Source organism: Zeugodacus cucurbitae, chromosome 4 (assembly GCF_028554725.1).
Source record: "Zeugodacus cucurbitae isolate PBARC_wt_2022May chromosome 4, idZeuCucr1.2, whole genome shotgun sequence".
Classification (NCBI taxonomy): Eukaryota; Metazoa; Arthropoda; class Insecta; order Diptera; family Tephritidae; genus Zeugodacus; species Zeugodacus cucurbitae.
This window is the reverse complement of record NC_071669.1, coordinates 71,560,209-71,587,776: the sequence shown is the minus strand read 5'-3', so window position 1 is coordinate 71,587,776 and position 27,568 is coordinate 71,560,209. Positions and strand designations below refer to the sequence as shown.

Genomic DNA, 27,568 nt, shown 5'->3' with positions numbered 1-27,568 from the left:
TTTATATTGTGCAAAAGATCAGAGACGAACCGAGTAAACTATGCATGTCTGTATGTCAATAATGAAATAATAGAACAGAACAGACGAAAAGTAATCAAAAGTAAGCAAGCAAGTCTACAGCAACGCTAATAGAATGAAAAACTTATAAATACATAGATATGTATATATGTATGTATGTACGGTATATGAAAAAATAATATAAATGAAATAAAATAAAACAATATAGAGCAAAAGATAGAGAGAAGCGCACGAAACGCATTAAATAAATTTGCGCCGTCTAGACGACATGTTCGAAGGTGTTTTCGCATGTTAATCTCGTATAAATGCCTTTCACATTGATTACGCAGCGAGCGGATAGTTTCACGTGAAAGCAAATAGCGGCTGATGATAGCAGCGCGATTTACTAGTATGTACTAGGTGTGAAGTGGGTATGTGTGAAGCAGGGGGAGGGGCGGAGAGATTTGTGCGAAGGTGAATGAATTTTTTGCTTAAATTTTTTTTAAAAATCATTTTAGAAACTCTCGTTGATAATGAAGGTTATGTGATCTATAATTGATCTATTTTGTGTGGTTGCCACCCGTTTATTTTTTATTTTTGGAATTAAATACGATATTTTGAATGAGCACGTCGTACAAGGTTTAAAGCAGGTTACCACCTTATGCTACTCATACTTATTCCTTTGTGTAGACGATAAAGAGAGTAAAAAATTGGTGTTAATAGTCTGTCTATATTCGGTAAGCAGTCTCAGTAAGAGCGGTCTTAAAAGAGACTTGGCGGTCTTAACAACACAGTAATGAAATTGTAACTGTACTCTGAAACTTATTTTACTAATCCCTCACCCAACTTATCAATTCATTTTCAACTTTTGACGCGCTTTCTGGTTACTCAAACTATTTACACATACATTTTGTTGTTGTTGGTTGTCACCAAAGTGAAACAAACATAACGGTATATATACTCATAAGTTATCTTTTACGCGGTAGGTGTAAACACCTCAAGTCAATTTTCAACCATTGTAACTGAGTGCTATTGTCATCCTTGTTGTTGGCATATCCACACCTGAAGCGATTTTGTGAAATAAATTTTGCAAATTTTCACTTGCAGACGAAAAAATAACTACTTTGAACTTTTTTGCATCACAATTTGTTGCATAACTTCCTGCCAGAATGTCAGCGAATGCAAGTAGTGACTTAACTGTCTAGATAATGTGGCGGAAAAGAAGTTCGGCTATGCATTACCCGCATATTTCTCATCCTAAATACGTGGATAATTTGACGGGAGAGGCTTGTGAGTGTGCGAAAACTTTGTAGACGCTAATTTGAAGAATTCGTGGTTCTGAATTATTTCGTCACGCATCGTTAGTTGGAAGATGCTTTCATTCAGTTGATAGGTTAAACTATTAAAGTTGCTTTTAATAGCTCGTCTTAGACCTGTATTGGACTACAATGTTAATTTTAATGGTATATTAAATTATGAAAGACATTTGACATAATAGCCAACAAAAGTCTCTTTCCTAACTAGAAGATACACAATATATATTAATACCAAATTTCCCTCCGCTATTATTTACATTACCCAATTTAGTAATGATTTCCCCACAATTCAAATCACTAAGCAAAATACACTTACTTTGCCAAACCCAATCAAAAAAAAAAAAAAAAAACTTCTATCATTCTGCTATAAAAAATGCATAGAAATATATTTTTCATCTTTTCAGTTTGCGATTACCGATGCTGATTGCAAAGCTTCATTTTATCCCTCGGCGCCATACTTCAACTTTAATCTAAAATAAGCAGTTAATCCGCATAAATTCTAAATTTGATACTTCAGCGAAAACGATGTGATAACAAAGCGGCGAAAAAGCAAAAAAAGAAAACATATGAAAACAAGAAAAAAGTGACATACTCAATTGCTTTCTGGGGCACACTTCAATGAGGCATGCTTTTTACACAAACCTACAAGCGCGCAGACAATCGAAAATGCATATATGTCTATCTAATATTTATATACGAGCAGACGAATATATAACGAGCTCTTAGCTACAGCAACTCAAATCGAATTGTTACAAGACAGAAATAGAGATAAAAAAAAAATCGGAAAAGCGCCAAAATATAGACTGATGAAGTCGCTGGCATAATTTCATTGAAAAGAAAATATTTACCAGACTGAGAAAATTGAACAGTTGAGTGCCTGCAATTTAAAATACAATTCAAATCAATAAAAATGAAATGAAATTGCCAAATATAACACAAGTGGAGGGAAAAAAATTGTTATGAAAATCGAGAGGCTGGTAGACAAATTTTTTATAGGTTATTTAATTTTTGCAAAAAAAACTTAAAAACAATTAAAGAGAAGTACAGCCGGAGGTTACAGAATCAAAAGCAATGCTCTTGAAAAATATGTTTGCCGATAAATAATTCGAATATGATCCAAAGAGTAATATTTTGTGCAATAATTTAACTACAGCGCCATCTAGCGTATGTAAAGTTCTATGGTCTAACTTACTGTTTTCTTCTAGATTTTTCGAAGATTGCTTTTTATACTGTACAACATTACATAAAGACAGCATTTGAGGTGTGTCATCACTATTTTAAAATTGTCGAAATCGAAGTATACATTTTCAAAGCCCCAGATATCGAACATGAAGACCTCAGTGTCATTTGATAATTTTTTAACGAAAATGCCGGTAAATCTCTCAGATATTTTAAAGAAATTCAGAGGGAATACTTTTATTGTAATAATGTGGTTTGTGTGCTAGAAATTGGTGAAATCGGGTTATCACTTCCCCAAACTTTCATATACATAATATTAGGATTCTCAAACATCCGGTGGACTTTATACCGTATATATCGGTTAATATGTGAAATATTGGAGCAAAATTAAGTGGGCGTATAAATTTGGATAATCTTATTGAAAACGGTTGAGGAACTATTCCAGCACTCATATACTATTTATAATGATTTTCGTTATTCAGGTGGACATTGGACTTGAAGTTCTTTAACCATTTATTTTCACTAAAAAAATATTAAAAAATTATCCAAGAGAGCAGAAATGTTTATTCAACAAACCCAGTTACTGCAGATTTAGGATCACTCAATGCAGAGCTTAAATGGGCGACAGTACTTAAGAATAGCAAACAGATAAGCTTAAAGCGACCGTCAAAATTGTATGTGAAGTACAACAACAAAAAAACGCAAGACAATAATAATCATTTATCTTACAGTCTACTGATTTATTCTGTTATTTTCATTGTCCCACTTTATTTTCGAAATTTCTGTTTTCATAAGCATATTCGCCTAAAAGCACTCTACGAATCATTGAATAAACGCACTCGCATTTAACGTAATGTGTGTTGAGCGACGCACCAAGAGCGAGTACGGAGGCGTATAAATAAATAAATGAATGAGCCGTAAAAGCTTGGAGGCATTGAGAAGCGTCAGCGGCTCAGGCCGTCGAGAATAAAGCACTTGATATCAGCAGACATATTTGGTGTGTGTTAACAAGAAGTATCAACGAAATTCTCACATGATTTCGATTCCCTAATGACCTACAAATCTTGTTGCTTAGCTTGCTAATGTGCGTGTGTGCGTGTGTGTATGGGTGCACGCCGAAAATGCTGCAATAGAAGAAACAAGAGCCACCAACAACAAAGGTCAATTCAAAAAAATTGAGTGTGTAATCAAATCTGCAATAAAACTAAAAAAACGGAGGGAGAAAAAAAATAAACAAAAAAAGAAGAACAAAAACAAAAAGCGATAGACGTCAGCTGAGCAAAATCAAGGTTTCACCGTCAGCCACATGAAAGTAGAGCAGTAGAGCGCACTGCTGTTGCTGTTGAGTGCTTCAAGGACACACTGACTAGGCGCTGTTGTTGTTGTTGCGTCGAGGTAGTGCCGCCACTGTGTGCAAATTGTATTGCCATTTGGCTAATTGTGACGTGTCGGCCGACGCTGTTGCCTTGAGTCGCACCATCGCATCGCCTAATTGTGTTCAAGCGCGCTCGCACCTTCGAAACTGGGTTGCGTCGCGTCGCGTTTCGTTCATGATGGTGTTGTTGTTTATGCTTTTGGTCTTGCCTGCCCTCGCTATTACTTTTTGCAACAACCAAGGCCACAGTTTCGGTCCGGCAAGCGCCTATATAGGGGGAATATGCACACAACCAAATGTGTATGTATGTGTGTGTGTTTAGTGTGCGCCAAATGACCCAAATAGGCAGTCAAGCGTGGCAGTCGGTATGGTGACTTGGTGACTTGGTAGTGAGTAGATACAATTAATTTCGTTCGGTGGCAATCAGCGGATGCGATGATTCATTAAAGTTTCATGCAAAGTCATAAAACGTGAAAATGTTCGTTACGATAGGTTGGTGTTGTTGTTGTCGTTGCAAATGCGGGCGAAAATCATCAAATTCATTTCAAAGTCATTTCGTTCAGTTGACTGTCGTTTTAATTAAGTTTGTTTCAGGGATTAGATTAAACGAAATTCAATTTCATTTCGGAATCAACATTAGTTTGAGCTTTTGTCTCTCCGAGGTTATAAAACTCCCGTAGCACTCAAAGGTATCTCTTTCTCAACAACTTTAACAAGTTTTAAAATCTTGTTTATTAACATTAAATCTTTTTTTTTCGTAGAAAAAATCTTAAATATATCGTCTCTCTTACATATTGACCTAAATTTAAACCAAATAGACTCATTGCCTCAGATACGATTTCTGTACTTGCTTAAAGATATAACTTCGTGATGTAAGTTGCACAGCAAGATGGGATCTCAAGATTGTTCCTCACTCTAGAAAGACGATGGACGGCTTCTGCTAGACTTGCATGAGACGACACAATATCTTGGACTGTCATAGCTTGGAGTTTGTCTTCCAAGACCCAAGCAGAGAGTTAGTCAAGATACTGACTCTGAGAATTATATCAACTTAGTATTTCTACGATCGGTAGTGATCGATGTGTCTTAATATGGTGCCGCATATTGTCAGTATATTTTTGAAATCTTTTGAGATATAGCGTGAAAGCGGATTTAATCATGAGTTGTTCTCTTGGTGATGCTTCAGTTGTGTTCTGGTAAGCTTAAAGTTACTTTCTCCTGGTAAATTGTATATCTCTGTTGTTTTGCAAATGTAAACCTGCATAGAGACAAAGTACTAGTCAGAAAGTCAACAGAAAGTATTTTAATATTTCTGGATGGAAAAAAGTTAGTCCCAAACAGACTGAGCTGAATTATAGAAACAATAGTATTAATTTACAGTAGAACTAACAGTTTTATTTAAATTTATTTTTTTATTTCTCTTGTAGGCGTGATTTCACAACAGAAATACTTTACTTGGTCTCATGACCTGCACAAGGTCAAATGTTAATATGTAGATTGTAAAACAACTAAAAACTAAACATGAATTTTGGACCCACGACTATTTGGCAAGTCGCCAAAATATGAATGAGAATTAGGTAGAAATCGGCGAAAGAAAATTAGTTATTAATTCCTCTTAGCTTATGCTTGATAAATGGTGCTCAATATATTATTTCATACTTTCTTAAACCAAATTCCCACAAAATTCTAATAATTTTTACACAACAAAAAAAAATCTAAAAACCCAATTAACTAAATATTTTGCTTTATCCACCAAAAACTATTTCTCATATGCTAACGGAAATATGTATCTTTGCACTCTGCAAAAAAAAACGAGGTGTGCTTAATATAAATCGTCACAGACAGCCAACGACTACACAACAAATCACACTATTTCCGAAGAGGCTCGTGAAACTAATCGTTTGCCTCGCTGTCGGTCCTCAATTTGACAAAACCACACATCCGTTCGCTGCTCTCGTGTGAATACCGAGAACGATAGCGCGTTCAATCGTCTGTAACAGCGTCTAGACGGTGAAATCTACACACGCACGCACATAATAACAAAACAACAACAACAATACACATACTTGTTTATAAATTTATATGTAAGTAATTCATATAATATATACTATATAATGCTCATACATATGTGCTCATTGAGGCATAAACATACAAATAGCCGGTAAATTGTTGCAATTGTTTAGGCCGCAAACATACACACAGCAACATTCCTGTGTGTGTATGTATGTATGTTTTCCTTTGTATTTGTGTTTTCTTCGAATTTCGCCAGCAATTCATCTTTCCCCGTCCCACATATGTATGTATGTGTGTGCTCTCCTACTACTCTCCGTCTGCCACAATTTGTGTGGCGAGTTCCCAAACATACATATACTCGTATTTTTGTCATTTCGACTTTTTAGCCGTGTGCGGCAGAATTATGTGATTGGCAAAATTGCCTGTGTTGGCCGGTGTCTAGCTTATTTCGACCAATCATTTATTTATTTTGTTCCCAACTGTTTTGTTGTTGTTGCTGTTTATTTTTATATGCCTGAATGGTGTGTTAAAAAAGTAACCAGATTTCATATGTTGGATTATGTGAAAATATAATTTCATTTTCCAAATTGTAGATTCCTCAAGAACTCTACCTAAATCGAGTATGTTGTATTTGGTATTCACCTTGGTATTCACCCTGTACGCTACAAGTAGCATCTGTCGTTATGATTTTAAACAGGTTCTTCAGTCGTAAAATATTTCCAAATTTTAGAGTCCATGAATTTGATTTTTTGTTAAACTTTGTGTAAAGCATAACTAATGGGCTCTACCCGAACTTTTCAGATAGTAAGGTTAAGTTCTGTTAAACTTTCGACCCAAAAAAGCCAAGGTCAAAGGTCAAAAACAGCAACGTTCCCCACAATCTCAGAGATATGCCTTTGGAACGATTTGTGTAACTCACCAATGTTTCACTTGACTGCTAGAGATATAGAGAGTACTATTATCAATATTCTTAGGAATTTAGACAGAATTATATGAAAAGAGCTGATCAGTCTAAATAATGTTTTTATACGAAAATTTACAAATTTATTTCGAGAGAGCAGATGGGTGTTCCATGAAAAAAAGTGGTGAACGCCTTAGTCTCACTTCCACCAGCCAATAAAAAATCTAAAAATCTCGACTATAAACTCATTTTAACAAATGTATAACATATCCATGCACTTATTGCACAGAGTGTACAACACTTGTATTCGGTCGCAAAGGCACTTAAGAACTCTCGCCTCAAGCACCTGCATTTATTTGATTCAATTCAAGCATGCAATAAAAGGTGGACACTTTCGAAGGTCTGTACAGTATATAAGCACATAGGTCCATGTGTGTCAGTAAAGCAATGCCACAGTTTTTGTTGTTTTCTTTTTTTGTGTCTCAGGTGGCGGTTGTTTCTACATATTTTTTTGTTTGTTGTATTTTTTTCTCTTGCCTGTCACTTCCTTTGGCAGTTGACCATTAATCATTTGGCATTATTGACACTCATCTGTTGTATTTTCGGCATTAAATAATGTACTTGAAAGGAATGCGACATTTCGAAAATAATGCCTCACATTTTTACGACCGCATTCACTTCCGCTCGGGCAGTTTTTGTTTGAGCGCTCTGAAAGCGAACACAAAGGGCTGCTGCTTTCTTTTCATTCTTTTGTTGTTGTCTTCTTTGCTTTACAAAGTAATTACAATATTTATCATATTTTTAGTTATTTGTTGCAAGACGATTTAGCACACAATGTCACCGAGAGCACACACACATTGCATGTTTGTGTGTTTTGTGGCAGCGCGAGCACATCAAGTGTCTTTCGCCGACTTGTTGCATGAGCGCCTAGAACTTTGATCATATGATTTTATGACTTTCATATGACATACAATTACAATACGTGATTAAGAGTATTGTGCAATCGATGCTGAGGCTTTTAAATTGTATGATTTCTAGTCAATACTGAGAGACAAAAGTAAACCTCAAGTAAGGGCTTCTGCCCTTTTACAAATAGGTATTTAGAAAAACACTCTTCCATGAAATTCAGAAGTGAAATATCCAAAGTTTATTCAAATCTACGTCTACGAAAAGGGAGCTAACGTGCGAAAACTAGTTTTCTGGGAAACAGCTGTTAAAAATAAACAACTCTCATCTTCCATCCGAATCAACTAAAAAGTGAAAATTGATTTTTTGACACCTAAGCCCCCTTTCCGTAGACCAGGTCACAAATAGTGAAAATTTCTTGAAAGCTACATTAAAGTTTCGAGAAACTTTATGAAAGCTTCGTAAAAACTTGTTAAAAAATTTACTTCTTTGAAGCTCCGAAAAAGCTTTGTAAAATGGTCATGAAAATTTCGTGAAATCACAGTTAAAAATTTCTAATATTTATGCGAATAGTAAGAGCTTCATGAAAGTTTCGTAAAAAGCGGTCAGAATTTTACTTGAGTTGTGAAAACCCCGTGAAAGCTTCATGAGAGCATGAAAGTATTGACGCTCAGTTCAAATTTAGTGTTCTTCAAATTCTATAAAGATAATTTAGTTGAGAAAATAATGTAGAAAAATATTATTTTAAAGGCTTACAATTTTAGAGGATTTACTGTCGGCTTTACCAATTAAATTACTATTAAAAGTTCTTTTAAACCCAACTACCCACAAACCTTATCTGTCTGTAATTGCAAGCTACAACCTCTGGAGAGAAATTTCGCTTCTGTCATTGCTCGGCTGTCGTCAAGAGTCCATGACGAGACAAATAAAATTATCTTCATTTAAATGCCTTTTATGATCTTCCATATTGGGACCCAACGTACGAACATACGAACACTACCAACAATGGTTTCATCGTTGGTGATATCATGCGCCATTGCCTCGCTACCGCTTTTGTTGGAGGTGGAAGTGTGTCCTATAGATTTTAGGTCTGTAGTTATGTGAGCAGCAAGTGCAATGCGTTGTCAGACTCTGCCACCCACGACTTTTAACTGTTTCATTTGCGGCGCACACAACTCATTCGAAATTCCAGCCGCGTCTAAACGAAAGCAAAGTAACAGTTTTACTGATGACTGCTGGTTTGTTTGGGAAGCATTGTTCGCGCAAAATTATTGGAGGTTGTTGAAAGTGGTGACTGCAAAAGAGCTGAGTGTTTACACGCTTTAATAAAGACATGAATAAAGTTGAAGTTGCTTGTGGAAGATTGATGGGTGTGCTGGCGAAATTTGTGAGTGACAATAAAATGAAAACGATTTTGAGAAATGTTCTCGGAAAGCAATATGGACCTGTCAGGTCCATAGGGTCAGGGTCAGGGTCTTCAGTTTCGATTTAGCCAAACATGAGAGGAAAAAGTCGACCTTCTTGATTTAGAACTCCATTGCACTAGTAAGATCAACCAGATTCACATTTAACTCTCTGACAGTGACTCAAACATAAAGTGCCAGCAAAGTTATATTACTTATAATTTCAAAATCTTCGGAGCGAGGTGCAGAACCGAGATTCTGAAACTGAAGGTGAGATAAGACCTTAGTCAATATACATAAGTTGGTCATTCATTTGAAACTTTTTACACACGCGGCCTCAAACTGAGTCCGAAATGGAAGGTGATGCTCAGTGCTCAGTGATCTCAAATGAGTTCGATTGCTTTGATATTTCCGCACTGTGTTCTATTGGCGGTTTTCTGATTCTTCTTGACGATCGGACTTTTGGCTTCCCGCAGACGGTCAACGAAACCTTACCGCAAATATTTTCCATTGATATTCCAGTAAGAAGAAGCACACAAATTTACAGCGAAAACAAAAATTTCTCAATAGTTTACAAAAGCAAAACGACGCAGAAACAGCAACAGCAATAGCAACAAAAAGCGCCACAAACCGGCTAAAATGGTGATGTGAAGCGAAAAATAAAGGAAAATTGGAAGAAGAAACTGCAACCGATAATAATTATTTTTATGGAGTCTAGTCTGTGTCTAGACTATTTTTTGTCGGCAAATTGCCGCCGATTGCAAAGCTGTTGCTGCCAATAAAGCCAACAACAATCACTGAGTTGCCGCACACGTTATTGTTGCTGTTGTTATTGTCGTTGCCGTTGCTCTTGCAATTGCAGTTATTACCATTGCCATTGCTGTTGCTATGATTATTATTGGAGTTGTTGTTGTTGCAGCATTTTGCTCCCATTGTAGTAACTCAAACGTGAAACAGCTACTGTGTCATTGTTTTCGCTTTGATTTCAATTTTTGTTTGATAAACACAATATCTCCGAACTGAATGTGCGGAATTAGTAAAGCGACAGGCACGACTGTCGACTGACTGGTTGTAGAGAGGTCGGCGGTTGTGCCGAGGTAGTTTCGTACGTGCCGCAGGCGAACGTCAATAGCGAACCAGGAAAAACAGACGACAGACGACAGACGCCAGACCATGCACAGCTCCGTAGGCACAACAGGGGCGGCCCGACGACGGGGTCGACTAAGCCAGACAACCGGCAGACGGACGTTTGACGCACAGACATTGTAGGCATTGCCGGCTGTTACACTTCCAACACTTTGTTGTCATGGCTATAACTGTTGCAATTTGTTGTTGTCACTGTGAGCCGAGCCGAGCCATTGCAGACATGAGAGGAATGGCGTTGACCAAAGCTGGCAGACAGACAGACGTTTGCCGCTATCATTCATAGACATATAAATGAAAAGGCGTAACTGGCAGCGAAATGCACAGCAGACGTCGCAGCGTTGAGGGAGTACGTGAGGGACGAGAGGGCCATCAGACGATGGCCAGCAACAGCTTGCAAAGTGTCTGTTTTTGGTTGTGAAAGCAAACCGCACAAAGGTGGACAGTAGTGCAGGAAGTGTTGCCGGACACCAGTTTCCCCAAAATGTGCGACAGCATTCGACTTCGGCAGTGATTTTATCTACTTTTTTCATGAAAAGTAATTTATTAAAGTTGCTAGGGAAATGGGTCAGACTCAGGAAAGATAGCCTGATAAATGGCGGTCGGCCGTAAATTCGTGTAAGTGTCCAAAAATTCCACAGTGATCTTATGGATAGAGCTTTGAACTTCCAATACTCTGGTCCTGAGTTGGATATAGTTTCAAAGTATAGAAAAATTTGTTTATAAAAGTGGTCCTTCCGCCTAAAACTCTACAAACCCTTCCCGAGGCAGTTCTCTGCAGAGTGTTCCGAAGGGAATCCAGCGTCCTCATGACTATATCTATCGATCGGGGCTTTGAATCTCAAACTACTGGTAGGTACAATCGATTCTCCAATTTTGTTCATACTATACGAGTTCTTGATGTTCCTTGAGACTGAAAGACGATAAAGCAGACACAAAAAGAAGTCAGTAGGGTCTCGAATAGTTACAAATTATAGGTTTAAAAATTTCGTACCTTGGCCAATTGGAGAGCATTTGAAAACTGTTTCGGACTTTTCATCAAGTATGCACTCTTCTACTTTTCGGCACTGCTTAAAATATTTATTTTTTTTAATAATTTTTAATTAATTTTTCGCAATTTGTACACACTGTGCACAGTGTCCACCAAGCTATAGTCGCCATCATTGGCAATAATTGCTGGCGATCGTACGTGTCAGCTTGCAATTGTTTTGTCTACTCGATTGTCTGTTGCACGTAAACGTATATGTTCCCCAGTCTGCGCTGCAAGTTTGGTCTCTTTATAAATATGCATACATATGTAGTCATGTACAGGAGTACGCTTGCGACCATTATTTTTATTGTCTGTGTCGTTCGGTTCTGACGTATTGGGAGCTTTATTGAATTTATATGCGCTCCATATTCGGCGCTGCTCGCGGCAATCCGAGTCGCGCTACGTGCATTTGTCAGCGTTCGTCTGCGATTTAATTGTTGTTATGTCTCGTTTTTTCTGCTCGCTTATGCTGTTGTTGTAATTTGTTTGTTTTGGTTTACAAAGCATTGCATTTGTCTCTAACTGCCAGTCTCATATTATGTTATTATGCCAATTATGGCGGCATTGGCGGTGCGCACAACAGCAGTTGGAAAGTCGAGGAGCATAGAGTGGCGGCGAACGCTGAAATGCCCTTTCAAGGAGAACACGGCGTGCGCTCGCTCTATGGCGACAGTGACACCAGACGTCTTTGCAGTGCGGCAACTGCGCCGCGGAGCACCCAATGGTTAGAGGCGTGCGTTGCAACGTGATTGCAGCCAATTTGGCGGTGGCATGCACCGCTGATTTAGGTTCGCCCACCCATTTTCGCTGATTAAATTTTCCTTCTAAATTTACGCGGCGTTCCAAAGTGACTGCGGTCGCACTATTACAAGCATTTAATGCAATTAACACGCACCTGCCTTGCAACATGACTGCAGTGGCTTGTGGTTGCCGACTTGCATTGTTGCAATTCGCGTTTGGCGGTGCTGCGGCAAGTTTTAAATTTCCAGCACTCCACAGCAACACACGCACTCATGGGCACTCGTGTGTGTTCGTGCGTTGACCTTCCCTTAGCCTGTGTTTGGTCAACTGCAGTGACCGGCGTGTCTCAGCGCGCTGCGCCCCGGCCTTTGTGCTTTGCCGACGCCGCCACTTAGTGTGTCGTGCTTGCCTTTTGCTGCGCTTTCAAACGCGCCGACCTCAACAGCGCGCGAATCGGCCGAGAATGAGCGCAAGCGCATGTTTGCATTATCTCGTAAACTCTTTGAAATTCGCCGACAAATTTCGCTAACAAATAACGAAATGCAAGTTAAGATATAAATAAGAACAAATGTTTGAAATGCGTCGAATGGCGCGGCGCGGCGCGTTTTGTGTTTGTGGTTCCCGCGCGCATGCAGCGGTGCAACGGCTGCGCGGCGGACGGGTGTGTGAGTACACGTTTTGCGCGTAGCTTATTGAAGTCGGTGACAATTTCTTGTTTAATATGGAAATATGAGCACTTAGAACTAAGTAGTTATTGGTCTCAAGTTCAAGCATAAATAATACTGCTGTTGTTGGTTTCATTTACAATAATTCAGATTTAGTGCTTACGATTGTTGTAGGAAACGTTTAATTAATTTAATAAATCGCATAAGATAGATACATTTTAAGTTTGTCATGTGACCCACGTGCAAAGCCCAGTGCATGCACCGATCCCTTGAGGTCTTAAGCTCATATTTAATTTGTGGTGGGTTGGTTGGGTGAAAAGGGAGGCGAAGAGAGCCTAACCGCAAGCGGCCGCATTTAGGTCATTATTAGACCCATTGTGCTCCCGGAAGGTACCCCGAATAACTCGGTCGATTTATCGAAGTTTATGAGTTTATTCCATCCCTGCTGCCCAATTTCTCTCAGATTAGAGTAATGGGAGCCTTGGACAGAAGGCCGGGCATTCGCAGAGATAATGCTCTAGTGTCTCATCATCTTCCTCGCACGCCCTGCATTCAGCCGATTCTACTATGCCAAATCTCTGCAGGTGGCCTCTTAGAGGTAGGTGTCCCGTGATGACCCCTGTTATACAGCTTAGTTCTCTTTTGCTTAAAGTAAGAAGTTTTTTGGTCTGTCCAGTGTCAACACTAGCCTTAATCACGGCTTGGCTATCCACAAGAAAGTTGATGGACCTGTTTGTTTGAGCGCAGGCCCATCTAGCGCCTTCCCTTAGTCCGACAATCACAGCTTGAAATACCGAATTGTAGTCGTAGGGGTATTTACAGAAGAAGCCTGCTCCCGTTCCTGTTTCACCTTTTGATCCGTCAGTGAATATATAGATTTCACCGATGGTACTATCTATGATTGTATCGTTGGTCCAATCTTCTCTGCTGGGGAAGGAGAACGTTGCTTTAATTTTCCCAATAGTCTCGGTTTCCCGGTCACAGGACCAATCCTAACCGAGTTCAGTGACAAGATTTAGTATGATCCCATGTCCCCATTGGTGCAATGTTTGGGTCCAGTGGCCCAAGATCTTTAGCCTACACGCTGTAAGCGCTGCAACATACTTCACTTGGATCATCTTTAATTGGTGAACTATTTGTTCGTCGAAACCTCCTTCCCTTCCTGGAACGATAATGATCTTTAAACATCTTGCATTACTCAATATTATCTATAATCTCATATAAAAAATGAATCCATTTAGAGTTTGACACGATCTTAGTGGTCCCGACCAAGGATAAGTTTTAAGTTAATTTACGTTATTTTTAAACGTCTCTGTGAACCCCCGACACGAAAAAGTTTTCAATAATATGAACCATATAATCCACCGAAGAACGTTAACACATAAGACGACATTGGGCACAGAAGTTCGGTACCTAGCAAACGAATGTGCTTGCTCTTTTTTGCTCATTAAATTAAAAGAATCTGAAAGTATTCACTTTGAAAGTATTAATTTGATCAATACCCCGCAAAGCAATAAATTATTTACAGTTCAATAATTTAAATCAGCCGACAAAAAGTTAAACGAACTGATTGCGATTGTCAATGTGAAACCTCAAAACCATAAAATCGACATTCATATGTAGGTAATTATAGGTATGTGTGTTTGTGTTTGAATGCAATTATTGCGAACATTAAATATTGATGAAGTGAATAAAAATCAATAATTAATATTTCATGGCTACCTAAGTGATATCAATTGACTGGCAAATTGCAGAAGTAGGAGGCGAACTCATACACACGCGCCGGCTTAAATACATAGATTACGAGGTTAACGCCACCCACTTGCAGAGATATGAATAGATAGAGTCAGTCGAATAACGCCTCTTGTTTAGATAAGCATTAGTGGACATTAGGGTGGGGAGGTATTTCCATTGGAGCATACCTTTATTATTAAAATATTATCAATATTGGACCAACAAATTTTACAAATTCAAGCTTACAATTTAGGTTACTTTTCTAGAGATCTCATAGTATTCAAAAGGATTGTTCGTTTCTTTTCGAAAACGTAATTTATTTTTATGTTTTCCAATATTTTTGCAAAAAATAAACTCGCTGTCTCTTTCGAAGTGAAAAACTAGATCCAACCTAATGCTTGAATTAACACATGTTACACATGCATAGGTAGGCCTGTGTGAAAGTTCGTTAATAAAAGCTTTTAACCACAAAGCGACACATACTAAATAATAGACATTCACAAATTGACGGCCGATTACCAACACGCCGTTTGTGGTGGCCAAACAACTATTTGTTTTTCGTTTTTTTACTCTCTATAAATATAATGGCGATAACTGCGTGAAACGTAATTAAATTATTTGCATTCATTTCCAATTACTAAAAATATTTGTGGGTATTTGGGGCGTATACCTCGCTTCCATTTCACAGAAATGTGGTTATACTTAGCTAAACACGTATTGTTTAGGAGCTTTTTAATGGTTAGCCAAAAGTGAGTCCTACTCTATTGAGGACTAAGCCTAGTTATACGAAATTGTCTGGTATTCATCGGATTCACCTGAGGAGCTTAAAACCTTACGTACGTATATCTGTTGCCACATAGGTGGCGCTGCAGTCAATTAATCACAAAATTTGCATTCTCAGTCAGATTTTGAGGACATTAGAAATATATAATACTTTTGTGGAATAAAGGTGACGCTGGGGTCGATTTGTATGAACTCCAATAGCCTCTTTAATTGATAATTTGTGTTACCAAATAGACTTACAGGCTCACTAAGATATAAGTAATGATTGATGGAGAGTTTATAATTTGAATACTTCCTTTTTCCTTCTTTTAGTCAAACCTGATGAACCCAAGGTCACCTAAAGCCATTTCAGTCAAAAATATCTTAAATTAACACCGATGGTATTTGTAGCCGTGGATTTTAGTCGTAACCCAAATTTTATTGTAATTAATTTTTCTGCTGAATCCAGTGTGTTCAACTTATAAATTTATTTTGTCGTTATTTTAGCCAACTTGCCACACTGTGCCGCATAGCGTGCCAGCCAGCGTGTTGCATTAGACAGTCTGTATGCGGGGCATAACAACCCAGACAGTCTGACGCTGTTGGAGCCCACGTCTGCAATTCAAATGCAGTACACAAAATAAAGCAAGACACGAAAAAGAAACAAAATTTACAACAACAACTACAACAGCAACAGCAAAAACAAAACGAACGATTAACGGATTCGAGTGAAGTTAAGCAAAATCAAAATATTTCTGGCATTGCAAGCGCTAGTATAAGTATAAGCATAACAACAACAATAAAAACAAAAAACAACAACAACAACGTTGGATATAGCAACAACAGCAACAACATAGACAGCAGCAATAATAAACTCCGCATGCAACAATATTAACAACTGTCAGCCACACATGTTCCACGCCAAGCCACGAACCCGGGAAAGTTTATCGAGAGCTGCTTGGATCCAACGTATAGTATGTGTGTCTTTGTGTGTTGTCTGTCAATTTGTCTGTCCACCAAAGCTGCCTCCATTTAGTTGGCTGCCTCGACGACTGTGACAAGCTGCCATTTCGAGCGCATGTGTGGGAGTAATGTCATGTCATGTTGGGCCAGGCGACACAGTATGCCTGAGCGTGTGTGCATGTGTGTGTGTGGAGCTTTTTGGTGACTGCTGTCTCCTAGGGAAGTGTTGAGTAAAAGCTGATGGCAGCCGTCGACGTCGTGAACGTGACGACCTGTAATGGGCGAGTGTGCTTAGTGTGGACCTCGAGTATGAGCTGAGTCAAGGGAGTGGGCGTGGCAGCGACAATGACGTTGATGGCCAGGCCAACTAACTTTCACATGAGTGTTTGTGTGTCTGTGTTGCGCACTTGGCTATGCATGCAATTATCTCGAGACATGACATGGATTTGAATAATTAAACATGACTCTGCGCGCGCGCGCGCTTCCCTGTTGACCAGACACCGGACATCAACTAACCTCATAACAAGCTTGCTCCCCCTGCATCTGCACCGCCAAATACATAGCTGACATGGTACGAGTATATACGTAATAAACACTTAGCCATGAGGCACATAGCTAAAAAGGTAATTTCATTTTATTAGTTCAAAGAGAGTACTACGTCGCCTAGTCCTTTTTATGCGCGTGTGTTGTTGTTGTTTTTACTGTTTTTTTACTTTATTTTTGCTGTCTTGTGCTTTATTGTGGCCGTAAAACTTTTTGACGCTCAACTATAATAAAGCAATTTGGTTGGCTGGCCATAGACATGGACCGAGGGCCATAAAAGTTTCACATGTGGCGAGCGCACCAACTGCTCGTATAATAAAAAGTGAGGCGACTGGCATGTGTGTGTGTAGGTAGGAGCTGATAGTCGCTGACAAACACATGTCATGTCACGTCAAGCGGTTTATCTGTGTGCGTTTTAGTATTGGCTGGCAGTGAAGTGTTAATTGGCATTAAATTATTGTGCGCCAATGAAAAGTTAAATACAAGTTACGGTTGGAATAAATGGCTGCCTAATTATCTATTATTATGTAATTATCGTTTAAGTAAAATGCCGTTATTTTTCCATTTATAACTGTAACACTAAGAATATACTCATAATATTATAATATGAATCTGTTTTCCATTTTATTCCAAAGTTGTTGTTTAAGTAATCATGATAAGTTAAGAAGTTATGAGACTCTCTTCGAAATATTATATAAACACAATTTTAGAAGCATACTTTTAGGTGTTAAACATATTGCATATGAAAATTGCCTCATTCGATCGCTAGTACTCAGTTCTAATTCTCAAACTGTTCATAAAAAGCTCACTAACGTCTAAGCAAAAGCTTTTCTTATAATATATTCATACTAATAATGTGTTTAAAAAATAACGGGAATTGTAAAATTTTAAATTTCCCGAGTTGGGAGAGATCAATTGTCAATTTTTTTTTACTATGTTGATATACATAACCTTTGCTGAAAGAGCTAAAGGTTATTCCAAAAATCGAGTTGAGAAGTGTTTCGACGATTGAAAGAAGCGCGGAAGCGATTAGAAATAAGTGCATTACATCGAACGGGGACATTAATGTAGGCGAATGAAATACTATTTTTTTTCCAAAAACCAAAAATCCCGTTATTTTTTTAACAGACAGGTAGTTAAATATTCGTGAATTCGTGAATCATTGTAACGGTAGTTTTAATTCATAAACTTACATTAACTACTACTACTACTATTAAAATATCAATTGAATTAATGAAATTACTATTGAAGAGCAAACCCTTAAGACGAGCTTAAATAAAATTTGAAATTATGAATAACTGTTCAGTAAATTGTAAAGATAGTTTATGTGTACGATATAACTGGCAAAATTATGTGAGGATAGAAAAGCTTTTGAGATTAAAAAAGATTGACGAATATTGCGAAAGCTCTTAATAAAAGCTCCATGGAAAATATATATTTTTTTATACTCAAACTGAAGTACTAAAATAATTCGTCGAATAAAATCAAAATCTCTCGAAGAAATGGATGAGGATTTACGAAATTTTATAAATGTACCGTAAATTGTAAATCAAATTTTAAACAAATTTCTAAAATAAAATTAAAAAATACAAAATATTCTATTGTATTTCACAAACATATAGTAATTGAAAACAAATTGCATTACCTACTCACCGTATTTCTGCCAGAAGGTGCGCTTGCGTGGCCGATTGTAATCGGTAATCACAATGTAATCGAGATGCGTAGGTGAACTGCTTTCTGTTGTAGTTGTTGTTGTTGTTGTTGTTGTTGTTACACTATTATTTTTTGCGAGCAGCAGCTGTTTGTTGTGAGTAGAAATTTGCGCACGTGAAGACAAACCCGTCGAAAATATTGACGTTCTTTGATTGGCAATAAAATTTTGCGCACTTTTTTCAACACTCTCTGCCACAACACCAACACCAACACCAACATCAGCACTAACAACACTTTTATTGAAACTATTTACACTGTGTTCTCTCGAGCTCTTGCGTTCGAATTGTAGGCGCGTGTTATTTGCGAACGCTTTGCCTTTGCCTTTGCCTTTTTCTATTTCTATTACTCCATTCACTTGGGAACTATGGCCGCTGGCACGGCTGCTATTTTCACTCTTGCGCTTATTTCTATTTTTATTTGGATTCTTATTTACACTATTTACAAGACTCTTATTTACATGATGACGCCTGCGAACCGAGCGCCGTTCATTTGTTGCTAACACAAATTTATTTACACTGTAGTAACTATTCTCGCTTCTACTTATTCTACTTTTATTGGCATTTCCCGTATGCGCTACTACCCGAGCGCTTCCGTTTCCGCCGGCATTTCCGTCTACGTTTCCAATTTGTTCGTTGCGCCTCGTTGTCGTGGTTGCTCCAATGTTGCTTCTGTTGTTGTAACTTTCGTTGTTGTTGTCTGATTTGTATGTGTAATTGTAATTGTCGTTGTTGTTGTACTTTTTGTTGTGTTCGCTCACTATTTTGTACCATGTCAAATATTTACTTTGCCCGACGCTGGTTTGGTTGTTTATACTGTTGATGTTGTTGTTTTTACTGTTGTTGCTCCTACCGCTACCACCGCTGTTGTTGTTGGCGCGCAAATTTATGTGCACTTTCGTATTTCTAGCTGATGCCGTCGAGGCATTTGTTGTTGATGTTGCTGTTGTTGGCGTTGCAACACCAGCAACTCGTGTCATCGGCCATATGAAAAATGGTCGCAAAAATGTTGTATCCGTTTCAGACTCTTTGTTTGCCACATGACTCGTACGATTGTTGTTGTTGCTATTGTAATTGTTGTTGTTGCTGCTTCTGCCACCAGTCTTGCCAATGCGATGCGCTATTTGTCTTTGGTTTGTGGACACCGCGAGGGCTGGCACCGACCCCACCAGAAATGTTGTTGTTGTTGCCAAAAACAGCAATACGCGCAGCGCTACCAATGATGGGTGGGCCCCCGCGGCGCCTTTGGCTGCATGCGTGGGGGCCACAGTGTATCGATTATCGCCAAATTAGGCGCACCCGCACTTCGCTTACACTTCGTTCACCAATCGCACAGCTGTCGGCCGTCGTTTGGCTCATCGGAAATTGCACTTATCACTTCTTCTTTTTCAAATATCGCGTGAACTCGGCTTTGTTCGTATTTTTTTTTTTGTTATTTAATAGTAAAGGAATAGCTGTTTCGACACTGTCAGCTAATTTGGTTGCGGCTTATACTCTCACCTCTCGGGCAGTCCATGATTGCAGCCTACCCTTTTAGATTTCAATAACTTGGACTTAACGATTCGGTGATAATTTTGTATCGATTCTCTCACTTTTGACATTTCTTTCGTTAAACAATGATGTGATAATTCTCAAAGCACTGGAGGATTATCTACAAACAAAGAGAGATAGTTTTTATAGTTAGTTAGATAAAAAAAGTATAAAGTTCTATTTTACAATAATTTCTCAATAGAAAGATTACGCATTTTTAAACAACCTTCAGATTTCTTCTCTTAAACCGTTATCATCTAAAGTTTAAATGATCAACTATATTAAGAGTAGGTATTTCTTTATATATATATACTTATGGTTCGTGATCATCTTTAATTCAATGAATTCGTTTATAAGCTTCGGCACGGATTTGATATCATCATTTAACTAAAAGATTATTCAAAACAGCAAAATTTGCTAAAGGGATCTAGGAGGTATTTATTCATTCCAGTGCTCCTTCCAATCATCGAAATACTTCTCAAATTCAATTTTTGAGCTTAACAAACGAAAATCGCCGAGCTCACAATAATACTTATCGGTTACTATTAGAAATTTAAAAATTCCCGTTATTTTTTGAACACACTTCGTAAGTGTTGAATCAAGCTGTCGAACAATGCTTATCATGTGAGATGATTAATCTCCTTAAACCGCTCAATCAACCTAAAAGGTCTGTTATACATATCGAAAAATGGGAAAGTTTGGAAACACAAAGAGTTCGCTCGATTTACAATCCTAAGATGTGTTCTATTGACTACTACTAGACTACTTTCCAATGGGGAAACAGAACTTATTGATCCGACTTTTTATATTCCCAGGGATTTGATTTTAGAAAATAAATTTAGTTTTGATGTAGATTTTTACATTAACAGTCGGACAGTATTTTACCCGATGACAATTGTCGAAGTTGTCTCGAAGAAGGCGAGGTAAAATCAACTCGGCACTTTCTTCTGGAGACTAAATTAGTTACTTCTTTGTAATAGACGGATGGTAACTTCACCTAACTTGTTTTGGCCTTCAAGGACTGACTTTTATAAATTGCTACGAAAAGTTGATAGTTATTTTTATCAGAAGTTATTTCATTTCGGGTGATTGACTGATTTTACAAATTTCAGGAGAATCCCATATTTATATATCCAAACGTCCCGTTGAAAATAACCAGGAGAACATCGCTAAAGAAACCAAAGCTGTAGCAGAAATAGTTTTTTATTTGATGGATATATGTATCTATCATCTAGGGGGAAGATTTCTTTAAAGTAAAGAACATTAATATTAACGAATAAGCAAACTGTTTCTGATAAGAAGGAAAAGCTCCCTTTTAGAATATTTCTTATATTAAACCTCTTGTTTTGTTTTGCCATAAATATTTTATTTTTACGCTTTCACAACATATTACACCGAGTAAATTGGTATTTTTTGTGCTATTTTTCCTGAAAAGAATAAATCTGTCATTTTATTAAACCACACCGTCGGAGCGAGCCGGAGCCGAAAAACAACAAAGACTGCAGTGACTGCAACAGAAAACATAAGCATAACCATAAATCTTAATCTCCTAAGACCTGCCGAGTAAAATCAAGCAATGCATAAAAGCACAAGCACACACTCATAGACACTCGAATACAAGAGATCTGCAGTTAACGCTAAGCGAATCCCCCAACGAGCGAGAACATAAAATAGAAAAGCAAATGAAGGAGATAAGAAAAAACACAAATGCAAATATTTTGTGGCGAAGGCAACAAGTCCAAAAAAAAACCGAAAATCTACGGAGGGAAAACCGGGAGTCACACCATAATTTATTGAAGTAAAAATGAAGTAAGTAAAACTGCCACCGGAATACTGTAGCTACTGCTGGCTGTATGGGAGCGATAGCAATCAAAATGAAAATTCTCAAATGCAAAAACAACAACAACAAAAACTGGCGATGCGCATAAACAATGTTGTTCCGAAGTTGTTGGCTGAATTTTCAACTTGTTCGAGGCCGCGGCATCGCCCAAAGCGAATGACAACCGAACCAAGTCAAAACAATCGCCTGCAAGTAATCAAAAACAAAACACTTAATCCACTAATCACCAGCAACAAAACCAACAACAAGCAGTAACAACAGATCGCGCCAGCACAACAACACAACAACAACTGTGTGCAGTGATTGTCGCAAAAACGGCGTAGCTGTTACAAGAATAGCCGAGCAAGCGAGCGAGCATGTCTGGCTCGAGTGCCGTCACAAGCATATTTCAAGAGATTTTTTCGTTTCCCTTCCCAGTACACTAAGTTGTGTTGTTTTCCTCACTGCCGGTGCACAGCGGCAACATCAGCGCTGATCATCACTGATTCGTTATGCATTATTAAAAATCTTGTCTAGCAAGCTGCAACATTGTTGCCTTCAGCCGGCCGTTGATTTGTCGTCCTCGGCAGTAGCGGACCAGGTTGCCGGCAGCCGCGAGTGCCAGAGAGTGCTCGGGCTTTTGCTAAGAGACAAAGCAATGGTCGGACCCCTTCGCTATGCTTCATAGCCGAGTCGCAGCGGAATTTGTTTATCAACATGTAGCGATCATTTTATTTGCCGTTAGTAAGGGTGAGTGTGGCACATCCTGCCGTTGCGCCGGCATTCTTAGTTGGTGCCGCAACACTTGTCGATGGCAACGGTCAAATTGTAGGAATATTTTGCTGAAACTTAAATTAATGATAAGCAATTATTGTTGCTATTTTTACTGTAGACAGTCTCTGTGTGTGTCTCTCTGTATATGTGAGTCCATTCTCCGCTGCACTTGTGTTTCAAGACGATTCATATAGTTTAATTTTGTTGCAAATAAAAATGGGAGAAAAGTGGATGGTAGAATACTGAATTTTTCTCCCCCAAAAAAATTCCTGCTTAAGAACCGTCACTTAAAAATATAGCTCCGTTGAATCTTTAGGATGCCGAGAACGCGGCCCACATTTGGGATTTGGACTGGAACTAAGCCTTGGAAGGAAGATTTTATTATACTCAACGACAAATTGTTTGAAATAGCAACAACAAGCCCAACCATAAACCTTTAGGGCGCGAGAACGCATCTTACTTTTAGGGTTTGAGTTCAAACTAAGAACGAAAAATTGCTGGAATAACAACAGCTTAAGAGAGAGGAAGCAACAATCTACGATACTAAATCCGGCAGAGTAATTAGGCAGATCAGTTCCATCTTCTTAGCAAAAATCATGAAATTAATAACTCGACTCTCACTTTGGTTTTAAGTAGGACCGTGACTTCGTTGAGAGATCAAAAACGATAACAAAAGGTTACTTCACACAATGACTTTGCAGAGCTATAACTATACCATAGAAGAAGACGACCCTAAGTTCCGTTCCAACGACAGTTGGGTCTAAGTATTCGGAACGGCCCGGATTTTTATTCGGCCAAAGACTGTGAACTCAGCAGCTTTCCTTAAAATTATTTGGAGAATGTTTTTCTATCGGTAAAACAACAAAAACGACGACCTTAAGTTACAGCCAGTAACGCCAGATACGGACAGACAATATCGACTATCTGCAAAACGATTTAAACTATCAGGAATAAAATACAACTCTGAATTTTTGTGTTGAATTCTCGCATAAATGAAGCAGTTGTCAAGTGCACTCTACATAAATTTTCAATAAATTCGCAAATTTAATTAAGTTTTGAAATTCTCTAATAAATCATTTCCGATTTCAAGGTCGTTTCGAGGTTTTCAAACCCTTAAATAACTGTATATATAAGCATACAAGTGTTACTTACAACTCTCGATTTTGCGCAGCATGTGTACGAATTCTTTTGCCTTTGACATGAAATTTTTTAAATATACCGTTTTGTATTTATTTTTATTTTTATAAAGAACTCAACTTCATACACATACACACACTCAAAGCATGTAGCCATGCTGGCGACAACACATTCCACAGGATTTATTTTTAACACGCACTATGTCGGATGCTTTCCGAATTTTTAGAATTTGCACACAAAAATAGGCACTGAGATACTACATTGACGCATACGATTGACGCCGATTTTCATAGTCACCGCGATAACAGCGAGATTCCTGCAAAATAAAGCAAATCGCAGATTGTAAGGTTGATAAATTTTTCGCGAAAATAGCGAAATCAAAATGTGGAAGCTGCGTTAATTAAGCAGCCATTGGCCCGCCGCGCGACCAACATTCCAGTGCAGACACGCGGCGAATAACCGACAAAACAAAGTGAACTTTATGATATGATCTGGCGGCACTAGATGTGAGCAATTTGTATGAGAGAAACTTTCGCGAGGGGGTTTGGCACCTAGGATTGTTTTAAAAATGTTCCAGCGTTAGATATTAATGAGGAAGTAACAGAAATATATTTAGTAAAATATTTTTTCTAGAACAGCTAAGAGATCATCTTCAAAAAGTACGTGAAATTCTTCACGAAGACTACTCTTTATAAAATGTTACAAACACCTTCAATGCAATGAAAAGTAAAATTTTCTCATTCAATTCATTGGCGTCGCGTTCGTCACGAGCGATTTGTCATTGCGAATTCGAATGAGCGCATGAAATTCCACGCGATCACAAGGCGATCGGTCATCAATGATTGATGTTCGAAAATGATCAACGAATGCATTTGGCGCGTAAACGCGTACACTTTCGCTTCAATTACATTAAAGTTGAATTAAGTAATAAAACAATATTCGCAACTCACGCGTGACTTTTGTCGCCGTGCCGAATCTTAAAAATCTTTAAAAGAGCAAAATATTAAAGAGTTGTCGTTAATTTTCTCGACAACTTTTCACGTTTTTCAACTCTTGACAATTACATTTCTGCAAACTCTCAAATCTTCATGACACAAAAGATAATTTTGGATTTTCCATATTTTTGCTCGCCGGATCAGGAAAATATTTTTCGATTTTCGCGTTACTTTACCGAAACGACCGCCGTTCTCAACTGAATACGCCAACTAACACCCAAACGGCCAACCTACCGCTGGCAGAGTCTACCACGAGCCAGCCAGCCAGCAAGCCCAAGTTGTGTGCTCATCTTTACCCAGCACATTTCTAGTGTCTCTAAATGTGCATATCTACATAAGTATGTACGAGTATGCCGCCACTAGTATCGAGCCCCTCACAGTCCTATGCATTTTCTTCGTAGTCCTCGCAAAGATCACCCGGCCACGTCGCCGAAGCCGAGGCACGAATCACGCGTACTTTAAAAATAATTTCTAGTGTGTAAGAAGTGTATTTCTACTACTTTTATTTGAAATTCGTATTTTTAAATATGTACCTACGCGTTCGTGCTGGCAGCCGGCGGACGTCTGCGAGACGCGGTGCTCGCTCGTATGCGGCATGGCGGCGGTGACACTGCGACGCGCTCTGAAGGCGAGTGGAAGAAGACGCCTCATTTCGAAAATGTGATTTTCGAAAACGGCATTTTTCGCAATGTTGTTATTGCTGCTGTTGTTGTTGTTGTAGTTTGGCTGTTCTTTTTTGCATTTGCCAATTTTTGTGAGTTTTATTTTGATTTCGCTTTGGCGCTGTTTATTGTCTACGCGTTCGCCTGCTCTCGAGCGGCTAAAAATAGCCGACAACATAAATTTTATTCAAATCGAGTGTAAGGAAAACACGGTTGCTTCTTATTTTTAGTAAATGTGTGTGGAATAAATGTTGAAGCATTACGAAAATAGCAACAAAACATAGTCGTCGTACATGTGGGCCGGCTGTGGCGTGCACGCAACTCACTAGGCGCAGAAATGCATACAAACATGCGTACAACGTAAGAGACAATAACAAAATATTTACAATTTACAACAACATTAAATGATGAGTAAGCTCTTGGTGTTAGGAGGCGTATGGTATTTTTATTTTATGCTGAAGCTACGTAATGCCTTCTTCTACTGACTCTTCCGATCTCTCGATGCTCAGATCCGAAGTTTCTCATTAAGATCGATTTATACTTAATCCGTTCAGTTCCAAATACTATTAAAGTGTGATTCCCATACATCCGATTAGGCGTTATACAGCATTTGACAATCTTTTACAAAATTTTACAAAATTTTTGATTTCTTCTCGGAGAAATTTATGCTTCATTATCCTTAGCAATAAGACCAGAATTCTGCCAATTACAACCTAACCATAGACTATATGGAGGCAAAATTTTAGGTAAAAATGTACGAGAAAACACATTTCAGATTAGAAAGTTCAGGTTTACTAATTCCAACAAAGGATTAATCTTCAATCTTCTCTACAGCGTGTCAGCCGTTTTTTCATTTCGCTGTTTGACGCAAACTGGGTATACCAAGTACAGACAGGTCCTTCTCCACCTGATCTTTCTAGCGGATACCACTCTTTCTTCTGCTTTTCCTGGCGGGTACTGCATCGCGCTTTTTCAAAACTGGAGTGCTTTCATCCTTTATATATATATGTATATATATATATATTTGGCGTAGGAACCGCTTTAAGCGATTATAGCCGAATCCACCAGAGCGCGCCACTCATTCCTCCTTTTTGCTTTTTGGCGCCAACTGCAAACACTAAGTGAAGCCAGGTCACTTTGCACTTGGTCTTTCCACCGGACTGGAGGTCGTCCTCTTTCCCGGCTTCCTCCAGCGGGTACTGCATCGAATACTTTCAGAGCTGGAGTGTTTTCTTCCATCCGTACAACATGACCTAGCCAGCGTAGCCGCTGTCTTTTTATTCGCTGAACTATGTCAATGTCGTCGTATAAATCGTACAGCTCATCGTTCCATCATCTGCGGTATTCGCCGTTGCCAATGTTTAGAGGATTATAAATCTTGCGCAAAACCTTTCTCTCGAAAACCCCAAGAGTCGTCTCATCGGATGTTATCATTGTCCACGCTTCAGCGCCATACATCAGGACGGGAATAATGCGCGACTTATGGAGTTTGATTTTGGTTCGTCGAGAGAGGACTTTACTTTTCAATTGCCTACTCAGTCCAAAGTAACACCTGTTGGCAAGAGTGATTCTGCGTTGGATTTCAATACAGATAAACGAAATTATCTACAACTTCAAAGTTATGACTGTCAACAGTGACGTGGGAGCCAAGACGCGAGTGCGCTGACTGTTTGTTTGATGACAGGAGATATTTCACCAGACCCATACGCTTCGCTATCTAGTCTGGAAAACGGTCATCCTTTACTCGATCAAAATGACCAAGCCAACATAGATCGTGTCTCTTAATTCGCTGAACTATAATCCGATGTTGCCGTATATGTCGTACAGCTCATCGTTCCATCGTCTAAGGTATTCGCCGTTGCCAATGTTCAAAGGACCCTAAATCTTCCGCAAAACCTCTCGAAACTCCAAGTGTCATCTCATTGGATATCGACATCGTCGTGAGGAACGTATAAGATTACCCCTTAACGAAGAGTTAAGATCACGGAGTACTAAACTAGTTCTGGGGGGAAATAGGTATAGAATTATCTTTCATCAAGTTTACTTTTCTCGGACACATATTGTACAGAGTTTGGTCCGTTTTCTACTATTACTATTTCGTTAATAGAACACCTATACGTTTAGTTAAAGGCCTTTTAATGGTTATTCACAGTTTGATCATCGTCCCCACTTCAATCTCCTTCAAAACTCAAGAGTCCTATTTCAGAAATTTGGCTTAAAATTTGAACCCACAGAGCACAAGCACATTTAATAAAGGATTATATTCGGTTT

At 38.6% G+C, this 27,568-nt stretch overlaps 1 protein-coding gene across 1 annotated transcript in view; it reads right to left on the bottom strand.

Moving 5' to 3' along the window:
• Positions 1-20,014, bottom strand: part of LOC105212355 (ras guanine nucleotide exchange factor B) — a 148,233-nt gene extending 128,219 nt beyond the window's left edge. The window contains exon 1 of the mRNA XM_011184271.3: positions 18,325-20,014. Coding sequence (XP_011182573.2) covers positions 18,325-19,360 — 1,036 coding nt within the window. The 5' untranslated portion in view covers positions 19,361-20,014. The remainder of the gene's footprint in view (positions 1-18,324) is intronic.
• Positions 20,015-27,568: the final 7,554 nt, after the last annotated feature.